Here is a 14,410-nt window from a genome sequence, read left to right as displayed (position 1 = left end):
ACCTTCACCTCGGTGGTTACACGTGGTACAGGAACCTGACCTTCGCCGCGGTGTTACACGTGGTACAGGAGTCTGACCTTCGCCGCGGTGGTTACACGTGGTACAGGAGCCTGACCTTCGCCTCGGTGGTTACACGTGGTACAGGAGCCTGACCTTCGCCGCGGTGGTTACATGTAGTACAGGAGCCTGACCTTCGCCTCCATGGTTACATGTAGTACAGGACTCTGACCTTCGCCGCGGTGGTTACATGTGGTACAGGAGTCTGACCTTCACCTCGGTGGTTACACGAGGTACAGGACGCTGACCTTCACCTCGGTGGTTACACGTGGTACAGGAGCCTGACCTTCTCCTCGGTGGTTACACGTGGTACAGGAGCCTGACCTTCACCTCGGTGGTTACATGTAGTACAGGAGCCTGACCTACACCTCGGTAGTTACATGTGGTACAGGAGCCTGATCTTCGCCTCCGTGGTTACATGTAGTACAGGAGCCTGACCTTCGCCTCCATGGTTACATGTAGTACAGGAGCCTGACCTTCGCCTCAGTGGTTACACGTGGTACAGGAGCCTGACCTTCGCCTCGGTGGTTACACGTGGTACAGGAGCCTGACCTTCGCCGCGGCGTTACACGTGGTACAGGAGTCTGAACTTCGCCGCGGTGGTTACACGTGGTACAGGAGCCTGACCTTCGCCGCGGTGGTTACACGTGGTGCAGGAGTCTGACCTTTGCCTCGGTGGTTACACGTGGTACAGGAGTCTGACCTTCACCTCGGTGGTTACACGTGGTACAGGAACCTGACCTTCGCCGTGGTGATTACATGTGGTACAGGAGCCTGACCTTCACCTCGGTGGTTACACGTGGTACAGGAACCTGACCTTCGCCGCGGTGTTACACGTGGTACAGGAGTCTGACCTTCGCCGCGGTGGTTACACGTGGTACAGGAGCCTGACCTTCGCCTCGGTGGTTACACGTGGTACAGGAGCCTGACCTTCGCCGCGGTGGTTACACGTGGTACAGGAGCCTGACCTTCGCCGCGGTGGTTACACGTGGTACAGGACTCTGACCTTCGCCGCGGTGGTTACACGTGGTACAGGAGTCTGACCTTCGCCTCGGTGGTTACACGTGGTACAGGAGTCTGATCTTCGCCGCGGTGGTTTCACGTGGTACAGGAGTCTGACCTTCGGCGCAGTGGTTACACGTGGTACAGGAGCCTGACCTTCGCCGCGGTGGTTACACGTGGTACAGGAGTCTGACCTTCGGCGCGGTGGTTACACGTGGTACAGGAGTCTGACCTTCACCTCGGTGGTTACACGTGGTACAGGAGTCTGACCTTCACCTCGGTGGTTACACGTGGTACAGGAGTCTGACCTTCGCCGCGGTGGTTACACGTGGTCAGGAGCCTGACCTTCGCCGCGGTGGTTACACGTGGTACAGGAGCCTGACCTTCGCCGCCGTGGTTACACGTGGTACAGGAGCCTGACCTTCGCCGCGGTGGTTACACGTGGTACAGGAGCCTGACCTTCGCCGCGGTGGTTACACGTGGTACAGGAGCCTGACCTTCGCCGCGGTGGTTACACGTGGTACAGGAGTCTGACCTTCGGCGCGGTGGTTACACGTGGTACAGGAGCCTGACCTTCACCTCGGTGGTTACATGTAGTACAGGAGCCTGACCTTCACCTCGGTGGTTACATGTAGTACAGGAGCCTGACCTACACCTCGGTAGTTACATGTGGTACAGGAGCCTGATCTTCGCCTCCGTGGTTACATGTAGTACAGGAGCCTGACCTTCGCCTCCATGGTTACATGTAGTACAGGAGCCTGACCTTCGCCTCGGTGGTTACATGTGGTACAGGAGCCTGACCTTCACCTCGGTGGTTACACGAGGTACAGGACGCTGACCTTCACCTCGGTGGTTACACGTGGTACAGGAGCCTGACCTTCACCTCGGTGGTTACACGTGGTGCAGGAGCCTGACTTTCGCCGCGGTGGTTACACGTGGTGCAGGAGCCTGACCTTCGCCGCGGTGGTTACACGTGGTACAGGAGGCTGACCTTCACCTCGGTAGTTACACGTAGTACAGGAACCTGACCCTCGCCGTGATGGTTGCACGTGGGACAGGAGCCTGACCATCGCCGCGGTGGTTACACGTGGTACACGAGCCTGACCTTCACCTCGGTGGCTACACGTAGTACAGGAACCTGACCTTCGCTACGGTGGTTACATGTGGTACAGGAGGCTGACCATCGCCGCGGTGGCTACACGTAGTACAGGAACCTGACCTTCGCTACGGTGGTTACACGTGGTACAGGAGCCTGACCTACACCTCGGTAGTTACATGTGGTACAGGAGCCTGATCTTCGCCTCCGTGGTTACATGTAGTACAGGAGCCTGACCTTCGCCTCCATGGTTACATGTAGTACAGGAGCCTGACCTTCGCCTCGGTGGTTACATGTGGTACAGGAGCCTGACCTTCACCTCGGTGGTTACACGAGGTACAGGACGCTGACCTTCACCTCGGTGGTTACACGTGGTACAGGAGCCTGACCTTCTCCTCGGTGGTTACACGTGGTACAGGAGTCTGACCTTCGCCGCGGTGTTACACGTGGTACAGGAGCCTGACCTTCGGCGGTTACACGTGGTACAGGAGCCTGACCTTCGCCTCGGTGGTTACACGTGGTACAGGAGCCTGACCTTCGCCGCGGCGTTACACGTGGTACAGGAGTCTGAACTTCGCCGCGGTGGTTACACGTGGTACAGGAGCCTGACCTTCGCCGCGGTGGTTACACGTGGTGCAGGAGTCTGACCTTTGCCTCGGTGGTTACACGTGGTACAGGAGTCTGACCTTCACCTCGGTGGTTACACGTGGTACAGGAACCTGACCTTCGCCGTGGTGATTACATGTGGTACAGGAGCCTGACCTTCACCTCGGTGGTTACACGTGGTACAGGAACCTGACCTTCGCCGCGGTGTTACACGTGGTACAGGAGTCTGACCTTCGCCGCGGTGGTTACACGTGGTACAGGAGCCTGACCTTCGCCTCGGTGGTTACACGTGGTACAGGAGCCTGACCTTCGCCGCGGTGGTTACACGTGGTACAGGAGCCTGACCTTCGCCGCGGTGGTTACACGTGGTACAGGACTCTGACCTTCGCCGCGGTGGTTACACGTGGTACAGGAGTCTGACCTTCGCCTCGGTGGTTACACGTGGTACAGGAGTCTGATCTTCGCCGCGGTGGTTTCACGTGGTACAGGAGTCTGACCTTCGGCGCAGTGGTTACACGTGGTACAGGAGCCTGACCTTCGCCGCGGTGGTTACACGTGGTACAGGAGTCTGACCTTCGGCGCGGTGGTTACACGTGGTACAGGAGTCTGACCTTCACCTCGGTGGTTACACGTGGTACAGGAGTCTGACCTTCACCTCGGTGGTTACACGTGGTACAGGAGTCTGACCTTCGCCGCGGTGGTTACACGTGGTCAGGAGCCTGACCTTCGCCGCGGTGGTTACACGTGGTACAGGAGCCTGACCTTCGCCGCCGTGGTTACACGTGGTACAGGAGCCTGACCTTCGCCGCGGTGGTTACACGTGGTACAGGAGCCTGACCTTCGCCGCGGTGGTTACACGTGGTACAGGAGCCTGACCTTCGCCGCGGTGGTTACACGTGGTACAGGAGTCTGACCTTCGGCGCGGTGGTTACACGTGGTACAGGAGCCTGACCTTCACCTCGGTGGTTACATGTAGTACAGGAGCCTGACCTTCACCTCGGTGGTTACATGTAGTACAGGAGCCTGACCTACACCTCGGTAGTTACATGTGGTACAGGAGCCTGATCTTCGTCTCCGTGGTTACATGTAGTACAGGAGCCTGACCTTCGCCTCCATGGTTACATGTAGTACAGGAGCCTGACCTTCGCCTCGGTGGTTACATGTGGTACAGGAGCCTGACCTTCACCTCGGTGGTTACACGAGGTACAGGACGCTGACCTTCACCTCGGTGGTTACACGTGGTACAGGAGCCTGACCTTCACCTCGGTGGTTACACGTGGTGCAGGAGCCTGACTTTCGCCGCGGTGGTTACACGTGGTGCAGGAGCCTGACCTTCGCCGCGGTGGTTACACGTGGTACAGGAGGCTGACCTTCACCTCGGTAGTTACACGTAGTACAGGAACCTGACCCTCGCCGTGATGGTTGCACGTGGGACAGGAGCCTGACCATCGCCGCGGTGGTTACACGTGGTACACGAGCCTGACCTTCACCTCGGTGGCTACACGTAGTACAGGAACCTGACCTTCGCTACGGTGGTTACATGTGGTACAGGAGGCTGACCATCGCCGCGGTGGCTACACGTAGTACAGGAACCTGACCTTCGCTACGGTGGTTACACGTGGTACAGGAGCCTGACCTTCACCTCGGTGGTTACACGTAGTACAGGAACCTGACCTTCGCCTCGGTGGTTACACGTGGTACAGGAGCCTGACCTTCGCCGCGGTGTTACACGTGGTACAGGAGTCTGAACTTCGCCGCGGTGGTTACACGTGGTACAGGAGCCTGACCTTCGCCGCGGTGGTTACACGTGGTGCAGGAGTCTGACCTTCGCCTCGGTGGTTACACGTGGTACAGGAGCCTGACCTTCACCTCGGTGGTTACACGTGGTACAGGAACCTGACCTTCGCCGCGGTGATTACATGTGGTACAGGAGCCTGACCTTCACCTCGGTGGTTACACGTGGTACAGGAACCTGACCTTCGCCGCGGTGTTACACGTGGTACAGGAGTCTGACCTTCGCCGCGGTGGTTACACGTGGTACAGGAGCCTGACCTTCGCCTCGGTGGTTACACGTGGTACAGGAGCCTGACCTTCGCCGCGGTGGTTACACGTGGTACAGGAGCCTGACCTTCGCCGCGGTGGTTACACGTGGTACAGGAGGCTGACCATCGCCGCGGTAGCTACACGTAGTACAGGAACCTGACCTTCGCTACGGTGGTTACACGTGGTACAGGAGCCTGACCTTCACCTCGGTGGTTACACGTAGTACAGGAACCTGACCATCGCCGCGGTAGCTACACGTAGTACAGGAACCTGACCTTCGCTACGGTGGTTACACGTGGTACAGGAGCCTGACCTTCACCTTGGTGTTACACGTGGTACAGGAACCTGACCTTCGCCGCGGTGGTTACACGTAGTACAGGAACCTGACCTTCACCTCGGTGGCTACACGTAGTACAGGAGTCTGACCTTCGCCGCGGTGTTACACGTGGTACAGGAGCCTGACCTTCGGCAGTTACACGTGGTACAGGAGCCTGACCTTCGCCTCGGTGGTTACACGTGGTACAGGAGCCTGACCTTCGCCGCGGCGTTACACGTGGTACAGGAGTCTGAACTTCGCCGCGGTGGTTACACGTGGTACAGGAGCCTGACCTTCGCCGCGGTGGTTACACGTGGTGCAGGAGTCTGACCTTTGCCTCGGTGGTTACACGTGGTACAGGAGCCTGACCTTCACCTCGGTGGTTACACGTGGTACAGGAACCTGACCTTCGCCGCGGTGATTACATGTGGTACAGGAGCCTGACCTTCACCTCGGTGGTTACACGTGGTACAGGAACCTGACCTTCGCCGCGGTGGTACACGTGGTACAGGAGTCTGACCTTCACCTCGGTGGTTACACGTGGTGCAGGAGCCTGACCTTCGCCTCGGTGGTTACACGTGGTACAGGAGCCTGACCTTCGCCGCGGTGGTTACACGTGGTACAGGAGCCTGACCTTCGCCTCGGTGGTTACACGTGGTACAGGAGCCTGACCTTCACCTCGGTGGTTACACGTGGTACAGGAGCCTGACCTTCACCTCGGTGGTTACACGTGGTACAGGAGCCTGACCTTCGCCTCGGTGGTTACACGTGGTACAGGAGCCTGACCTTCGCCGCGGCGTTACACGTGGTACAGGAGTCTGAACTTCGCCGCGGTGGTTACACGTGGTACAGGAGCCTGACCTTCGCCGCGGTGGTTACACGTGGTGCAGGAGTCTGACCTTTGCCTCGGTGGTTACACGTGGTACAGGAGCCTGACCTTCACCTCGGTGGTTACACGTGGTACAGGAACCTGACCTTCACCGCGGTGATTACATGTGGTACAGGAGCCTGACCTTCACCTCGGTGGTTACACGTGGTACAGGAACCTGACCTTCGCCGCGGTGGTACACGTGGTACAGGAGTCTGACCTTCACCTCGGTGGTTACACGTGGTGCAGGAGCCTGACCTTCGCCTCGGTGGTTACACGTGGTACAGGAGCCTGACCTTCGCCGCGGTGGTTACACGTGGTACAGGAGCCTGACCTTCGCCTCGGTGGTTACACGTGGTACAGGAGCCTGACCTTCACCTCGGTGGTTACACGTGGTACAGGAGCCTGACCTTCACCTCGGTGGTTACACGTGGTACAGGAGCCTGACCTTCACCTTGGTGGTTACACGTGGTACAGGAGCCTGACCTTCACCTCGGTGGTTACACGTGGTACAGGAGCCTGACCTTCGGCGCGGTGGTTATACGTGGTACCGGTGTCTGCTTTATACTGCTGCAAATCCTGAATTCATATTTAAGCTGCTTCTTTTTCTACTTTTATCGCTTTGAAAAGAAATCGTTTAGAAAACAAATGCTCATGAATAAAAGGCAATGTGGCTTGTGCAGAGAGGATGGGGTGTTGTATGCGATGGTGAGTTTGAGGGCAGGGTACTAGCCTTGTGGCCTTGGCACTGTAAGATGGGACACTGGCGCTGCCATCTTACCCAGCATGCCAATCCCCAGCATGAAGGCATCCATGCCATAGGGGACTACCCGGGAGCGCCCTCTGGTGGACCCTGTGGGTGACATTACTTCCTTTGGCTGAGCTTTCTTGCACTCGACCTTTTGAAGAGACAGGAGAGACCGTTATCCTCCACAGACACACGAGGAGACACAGAGACACACACACACATACAAAGACAAGTACACACACACATAGATAGACACAGACAAATATATACAAACACGCCCACACACAGGACACGACAGACAAACACACAAACAAATTTTAATTGGGTGGGGGGGGGGAGATGTCGCACCATCTTGTTGTTGATTTCATGGAAGTGGATCTCGCAGACCTTCTCTACCACGTCTTCGTTCTCGAAGGTCACAAAGCCGAACCCTGTGGAGGAAACGGAGGCAACAAAGCTCATTTTCCATTTGACTATTTTCAAACTGGAGTCTTGATTCAGAGCATCATGGGAAGCCATGGAGGAAGACCAGGAAGTGCTGTGAGCGCGGACATGAGGTCGTGTCCCATCGGGGGGGGTGCTCTGTCCCTCCATGACTGTTGGCTCTCACCTTAGGGAACCCCCAGAAAGCTGCGGTCAAGCTGCAATTTGCTGACATCACCGCATGTTCGAGGAGGGAAAACGAGCATGTATACAAAGCAGGATGCAGAAAAGCCCACTGCTAGATGCACGGGTATTTCAGTCCGTCGCACAGATGAATGTGGAGGTCAGGAATGCTTGTGGTTCAGCTGTGAAGCTCATTCAGACAGGACATGTGAGAGAGTCAGGTCTGCTCCCCTGTGAGGGAGCCAGATCTCCTCCCCTGTGAGGGAGCCAGGTCTCCTCACATGAGGCGCTCGTCTGGGTCACTTTGGGCCACAGTGCGCATTGGATCCTCCCACACAGCTTACAAACATCCAAAAGGCCAAAATTGGAGCGATGGCAAATGGAAACAGTCTTTATAAGCCCCCTGCACCAATGGACAGCTTTTCTTGCTGCCTGTGTCTCAAATGGCTGCAGCCATTTCTGACTTACACTTTTCTGTAAGTCAGGACATCGATAACTATCCTCTTTGCCCAAACCGAGGCAACCAGACAAGTGAAGCTCACATAAATGTGATGCCTAAATGCACCCAAAGAGGGCGCTGACACGAAACAGACGTTTACACCATAGAAATGGGGCCAAGAGTCACAACACAACCAACTCACATTTAGGTGTTGGCAGGATGGGATCTTACTCAACCCAGGAGGGTGGGGTGGGCGTCAGCCCAGGAGGGTGGGGTGAGGGTTAGGCTGTGGAGGCTGTGACCCTGTCGGGGGTGGAGTGGGGCGTCAGCCCAGGAGGGTGGGGTTAGAGTTAGGCTGTGGAGGGTGGGGTGGGCGTCAGCCCAGGAGGGTGGGGGTAGGGTTAGGCTGTGGAGGGTGGGGTTAGGCTAAGGAGGGTGGGGTGGGCGTCAGCCCAGGAGGGTGGGGTTAGGGTTAGGCTGTGGAGGGTGGGGTGGGTGTCAGCCCAGGAGGGTGGGGTGGGCGTCAGCCCAGGAGGGTGGGGTTAGAGTTAGGCTGTGGAGGGTGGGGTGGGTGTCAGCCCAGGAGGGTGGGGTGGGCGTCAGCCCAGGAGGGTGGGGGTAGGGTTAGGCTGTGTGGAGGGTGGGGATAGGGTTAGGCTGTGACCCTGTCGGGGGTGGAGTGGGCGTCTCCTGTGTCGTGTCTGATGCCATGACCTGCCACCCAGGCTCAGCATCAGCGTGTGTCGGCCTGGTTAATTAGAGGATAAATCACCTGTCCCCTCAGACATTCTCCTTTGTTGGGCCTCCCCTTCTACCTCCACCCTAGCCCTCACCCCCCCCCCCCCCCCCGTGATACTACCCCCACCACAAGAGCCAAGCAGGATGGTGCGCAGCACCACCGGGATGAGTCTGGGGCCCTGAATCCAGCCCCGATTAACAAAACAAACAAATGACGCCTCATTGGGATTGACACTGAGAACACAGGCCTGCAAGGCGATTCCTGCTGGCATAAGAAAGCCCCCCCCCAATCCTGCTCCTTACCTGAGTGCTCAGTGCCCCCCCACCCCCGACGGGGTCACAGCCTCCACAGCCAGGCCCCAAACAGCCAAGCCGTAGCTGTTAAATGTCCACATAGGCTCGGATGAAAACAGCTGCACGGGCCGGACATGAGAGCCGCATTGTGGCGCAGTCCCTCCGAGGGGCAGTGCGGAGCGGGACACACACTCCCCGTCACTCAGGGACAGTGCAGCTCCACACGCGGAGCGGGGACACACACTCCCCGTCGCTCAGGGACAGTGCAGCTCCACACGTGGAGCGGGGACACACACTCCCCATCGCTCAGGGACAGTGCAGCTCCACACGCGGAGCGGGAATCACACTCCCCGTCGCTCAGGGATAGTGCCGCTCCACATGCGCAGCGGGGACACACTCCCCATCGCTCAGGGACAGTGCAGCTCCACACGCGGAGCGGGGACACACACTCCCCGTGGCTCAGGGACAGTGCAGCTCCACATGTGGAGCGGGGACACACACTGCCCGTCGCTCAGGGACAGTGCAGTTCCACACGCGGAGCGGGGACACACACTCCCCGTCGCTCAGGGACAGTGCAGCTCCACACGCGGAGCGGGGACACACACTGCCCGTCGCTCAGGGATAGTGCCGCTCCACATGCGCAGCGGGGACACACTCCCCATCGCTCAGGGACAGTGCAGCTCCACACGCGGAGCGGGGACACACACTCCCCGTGGCTCAGGGACAGTGCAGCTCCACATGTGGAGCGGGGGACACACACTGCCCGTCGCTCAGGGACAGTGCAGTTCCACACGCGGAGCGGGGACACACACTCCCCGTCGCTCAGGGACAGTGCAGCTCCACACGCGGAGCGGGGACACACACTGCCCGTCGCTCAGGGACAGTGCAGCTCCACACGCGGAGCGGGGACACACACTCCCCATCGCTCAGGGACAGTGCAGTTCCACACGCGGAGCGGGGACACACACTCCCCGTGGCTCAGGGACAGTGCAGCTCCACATGTGTAGCGGGGACACACACTGCCCGTCGCTCAGGGACAGTGCAGTTCCACACGCGGAGCGGGGACACACACTGCCCGTCGCTCAGGGACAGTGCAGTTCCACACGCGGAGCGGGGACACACACTGCCCATCGCTCAGGGACAGTGCAGCTCCACACACGGAGCGGGGACACACACTCCCCGTCGCTCAGGGACAGTGCAGCTCCACACGCGGAGCGGGGACACACACTCCCCGTCGCTCAGGGACAGTGCAGCTCCACACGCGGAGCGGGGACACACACTCCCCGTCGCTCAGGGACAGTGCAGCTCCACACGCGGAGCGGGGACACACACTCCCCGTCGCTCAGGGACAGTGCAGCTCCACACGCGGAGCGGGGACACACACTGCCCGTCGCTCAGGGACAGTGCAGCTCCACACGCGGAGCGGGGACACACACTGCCCGTCGCTCAGGGACAGTGCAGCTCCACACGCGGAGCGGGGACACACACTGCCCGTCGCTCAGGGACAGTGCAGCTCCACACGCGGCTGTTAAGCTGAATGGGCCCCTCCTTCTTAGGTGGGGGCAGGGAATTGGAGGGTGGGGATTCAGGGGGTGACTGACCAATTGTTCTGCCTCACCTCTGTGCCGGTTGGTTGTCTTGTCGAACATGAGCATGGCGTCGTCCACCTGTAGGAGAATGGGAAGGGAGGGAATGTGAGACTAAACGTGTGGTCAACCTCCCTTGTTAGATAGAGAGAGGGCAGCTAGTGACAGATGGGGAAGGCGGGCGGATCTGGGGGGGGGGATTGGGGGGTACAGGTGACAGAGGAGACGGAAGACAGAAGTGAGGAAAAGTGGAACGGAGAAGGGGGGCTCTCTGGACTTGTTTACCAGAAAGTTCCACAGTACTGAATGCATCTCTCTCTCACTCGTGACCCCCACTGTGGTGGTGTGGCGGAGTTAATCTCTTTATAAACTGGCCCCCCCCAATACCCTCCGCCTTTCACTTTCCACAAAGTTTGCTATTCCCATGGAGACTGAGCAAGGAATTACCCCGAACCTTCCAAAGAGGAAGAGAGAGGAGGAGAAGAAAGGAAGAAAAGGGGGGGTAATAGAAGATAAAAACACAGTGAGTGCGAGGATGGTGCAGGCTGAGCCGTGGAGGAGGAGCTGAACTCCTGAATGTATCCAGCCAAACAGGGTTAGATCAAGATTGGGGGGAGTCCTGAATGAGTCCTGTACATTAGTTTGTTAGTTATCATATATCATATCATATGCGTGTCATTCACAGGTTAGTCTTCCTCTAGCAGAGTCTACATAGTAACTGAAGTTTGGGCAGCAGTACGGTAGGTGAAATAAATAAGTATAGAAACATGTGACAAAAATCAAGGCGTTATGTTGGAATATTTCATCCAGCCGAGAAATGAATGCTTGGTCTGAACACACTATAAGGAAAAAAGGTTATAGGAGGTGGAGCTGGGGGGGGGACCGGCATCCGTCTGTATTTAAAGCCCGCAGCCCTGCAACACTGGACTTCACAGGTCACTGAGGAGGCCCAGAGGAGAGGAGACCTTGGGCAGGAGGTATGGGGTGGGGGGGGCAGTAGGGGGGCTGCGACAGATGCTGAGTAGAAGTGGAGACCTTGTTGAGGGCGGAGGGGAGCGAGCAGGGGACACCGTGGAGTGAGAGAGTGAGGGGGCACGAGAAGGAGGGAGAGAGAGAGGGAACAAAGAGGAGAAAGGGGCTTTGTTGTTTGTCACTTCAGGGGCCTGTCATCCCCCCCCCCCCCATCCCATCTCCCCCTCTATCTTCCCCATGGGAAATCGCGTATGCCTTTCCCATGCCCAGCCTGAGAACACGCTGTCATTTACCAGGGGGGTTGGCGGGCAGGGGGGTGGACTTAGAGCTGGACTTCCACATGGATTTTGAACTGCTTAAGTCATGCCAATGTGCCAGGATGCGGATGGCGTGAGCGGGACCCCTCCCCCGTCATGACGAGCACACAGTCACCTGGCATGCCGTGGCAGCGAACCCCGAGGGTCAAAGGTCACCAGGTGGAAGGAGGGAGTACTAATATGGCTGACACAAACCACACCCCCACACCCCCCCAGCTCCAGAAACACAGCAATGTTAGGCTGTGAAAAATAAAGAGTTCAGGTGGGCCCCAGGACTGGGGGGTAGCATTTCCCTCTCAGGTACTGGCTTATGGATGGGTTGCTGTCCAAGGCAGGGACACGTTTCTTTAGCTCAGTGTAGGAGGGTTAGGAGCACACACACACACACACACACACACACACACACACACACACACACACACACACACACACACACAGACACACACACACACACACACACACACACACACACACACACACACACACACACACACACACACACACACACAGACACACACACACACACACACACACACACGTTCACTGGGGCAGACCTTCCTCTGTCTCTCTCTCTCTTTCTCTCTCCCCCTTTCCCCACATCTCTCTCTCCTTCATGTATTTCTGAGTAAAAAAGTTTCTTGGGGGGTACAGCACAAATCTTCTCTGATTCCCCTGAATAATTCTATACCCTCCCCCCCCATCGAAATTCATTTTCATCACTTAGGGGGAAGAGGAAGAGCTTTGGCCTCATGCTGAGTAACACAAACAGCAGACTATTCAGTGGGGAGGGGGGCTTGGGGGTGTTTTTATTTCTATATTTCTATAGCTCTGCTGCCCCCCCCCCACACACACACACACACACACATTAAAGTGGCAGAGGGCTGCTGGGATCACGGGATGCAATATGGTGTCCTGATGGGGGGGGTGAATGTGGGCTTTTTTTCAAAGTTATGCCTCCTTGAATTTCCCCATAATTCCCAGTGGACATGAGGATGGCACTGAGGGGGTGGGGGGTGGCCCCCCAGTGGAGGACAGGTAGCTGAACCTGCACATGGTGTCAAGAAGGTTTGGAGAAGTTTAAGGCGTCCATCCCTGCCAGCTCCAGTGTAACAACTCAGGCCAGGATCTGTGACTGCGCAAGATGACAAAGGTCAAAGATCGGGGGAACCGGATGACCGGAGAGGATCCTAGGAAAAGACTGCAGCCCGGCAAGCGGAAAAAGCCAGTGGAAGTCAAAAACAGGGACCAGGAAAAGGGCAGTTAACGGCACTCAGAACAGGCCGGGGAAATGAAGGAGGAGTGACGTAGAAATCAAGAGACACCGAGAGGGCGAGCAGCATCTCCAGGGAGGTGCACACAGGAGCGAAGCAGCACAGATGGTGTGCAGGCCACTCAGGAGCCTGGAGTCACACCCCGCTTTACTGGATCAAGATGCAGTAAACTGCAGCTATAGGAGCGGGCTGAACTCGAAGCCCCCCAGGATTAAAAGGGAGGTGGCGAGAGGGTACGGCTGAACCGGAAGGCCCCCAGGATTAAAGGGGAGGGGGCGAGAGGGTACGGCTGAACTCGAAGCCCCCCAGGATTAAAGGGGAGGTGGCGAGAGGGTACGGCTGAACTCGAAGCCCCCCAGGATTAAAAGGGAGGTGGCGAGAGGGTACGGCTGAACCGGAAGGCCCCCAGGATTAAAGGGGAGGGGGCGAGAGGGTACGGCTGAACTCGAAGCCCCCCAGGATTAAAGGGGAGGTGGCGAGAGGGTACGGCTGAACTCGAAGCCCCCCAGGATTAAAGGGGAGGTGGCGAGAGGGTACGGCTGAACTCGAAACCCCCCAGGATTAAATGGGAGGTGGCGAGAGGGTACGGCTGAACTCGAAGCCCCCCCAGGATTAAAGGGGAGGTGGCGAGAGGGTACGGCTGAACCGGAAGGCCCCCAGGATTAAAGGGGAGGGGGCGAGAGGGTACGGCTGAACCGGAAGGCCCCCAGGATTAAAGGGGAGGTGGCGAGAGGGTACAGCTGAACTCGAAACCCCCCCCAGGATTAAAGGGGAGGTGGCGAGAGGGTACGGCTGAACTCGAAGCCCCCCAGGATTAAAGGGGAGGTGGCGAGAGGGTACGGCCTAACCCGAAGCCCCCCAGGATTAAAGGGGAGGTGGCGAGAGGGTACGGCCGAACTCGAAGCCCCCCAGGATTAAAGGGGAGGTGGGGAGAGGGTACGGCTGAACTCGAAGCCCCCCAGGATTAAAGGGGAGGTGGCGAGAGGGTACGGCTGAACTCGAAGCCCCCCAGGATTAAAGGGGAGGTGGCGAGAGGGTACGGCTGAACTCGAAGCCCCCCAGGATTAAAGGGGAGGTGGCGAGAGGGTACGGCCGAACTCGAAGCCCCCCAGGATTAAAGGGGAGGTGGGGAGAGGGTACGGCCTAACCCGAAGCCCCCCAGGATTAAAGGGGAGGTGGGGAGAGGGTACATTGAAAATCTTATTGATGGGAAGAGAATCAGAAGTTGACCGCTGAGTCAGACACGCTCGTCAGGTATTGATGAGGTCATGGTGACATCATGGCCATCGCGTCACTTGGGGTCACCTGGGTGGGCATTTCCCAAGACAGGGAGTCTTTCCAAAGCAAACACAGCCAACTTTATCCCAGGTTGAATGATCCATCACAACACTCCTCTCCTACGGACAGAGAGCTGATGTCCAAAATTCACACATATACCAGTGTCAGGACAC

At 57.9% G+C, this 14,410-nt stretch overlaps 1 protein-coding gene across 11 annotated transcripts in view; it reads right to left on the bottom strand.

The window, feature by feature from the left end:
* msi1b (musashi RNA binding protein 1b) overlaps window positions 1–14,410 on the bottom strand; it is a 39,566-nt gene that overhangs the window by 12,947 nt on the left and 12,209 nt on the right. For 4 of the 11 annotated variants that reach the window (XR_007387380.1, XM_049002019.1, XM_049002012.1 and 1 more), the window contains exons 7-9: window positions 10,432–10,480; window positions 7,085–7,167; window positions 6,722–6,887 (exon numbers count right to left, since the gene is read on the bottom strand). Coding sequence is in view for 4 of the 11 variants with exons in the window: in XM_049002019.1 (XP_048857976.1) it covers window positions 6,722–6,887; window positions 7,085–7,167; window positions 10,432–10,480 (298 nt within the window). In the remaining 7 variants the exon portion in view is untranslated. Of the gene's footprint in view, window positions 1–72; window positions 116–906; window positions 950–2,987; window positions 3,031–4,770; window positions 4,814–6,512; window positions 6,888–7,084; window positions 7,168–10,431; window positions 10,481–14,410 lie in introns of those variants that run through there. The other 7 variants (XR_007387408.1, XR_007387402.1, XR_007387401.1 and 4 more) reach the window with 6 other exon arrangements.

The sequence above is a fragment of the Brienomyrus brachyistius genome, chromosome 2 (assembly GCF_023856365.1).
Source record: "Brienomyrus brachyistius isolate T26 chromosome 2, BBRACH_0.4, whole genome shotgun sequence".
NCBI lineage: Eukaryota > Metazoa > Chordata > Actinopteri > Osteoglossiformes > Mormyridae > Brienomyrus > Brienomyrus brachyistius.
This window is presented reverse-complemented; position numbering and strand designations above follow the sequence as displayed.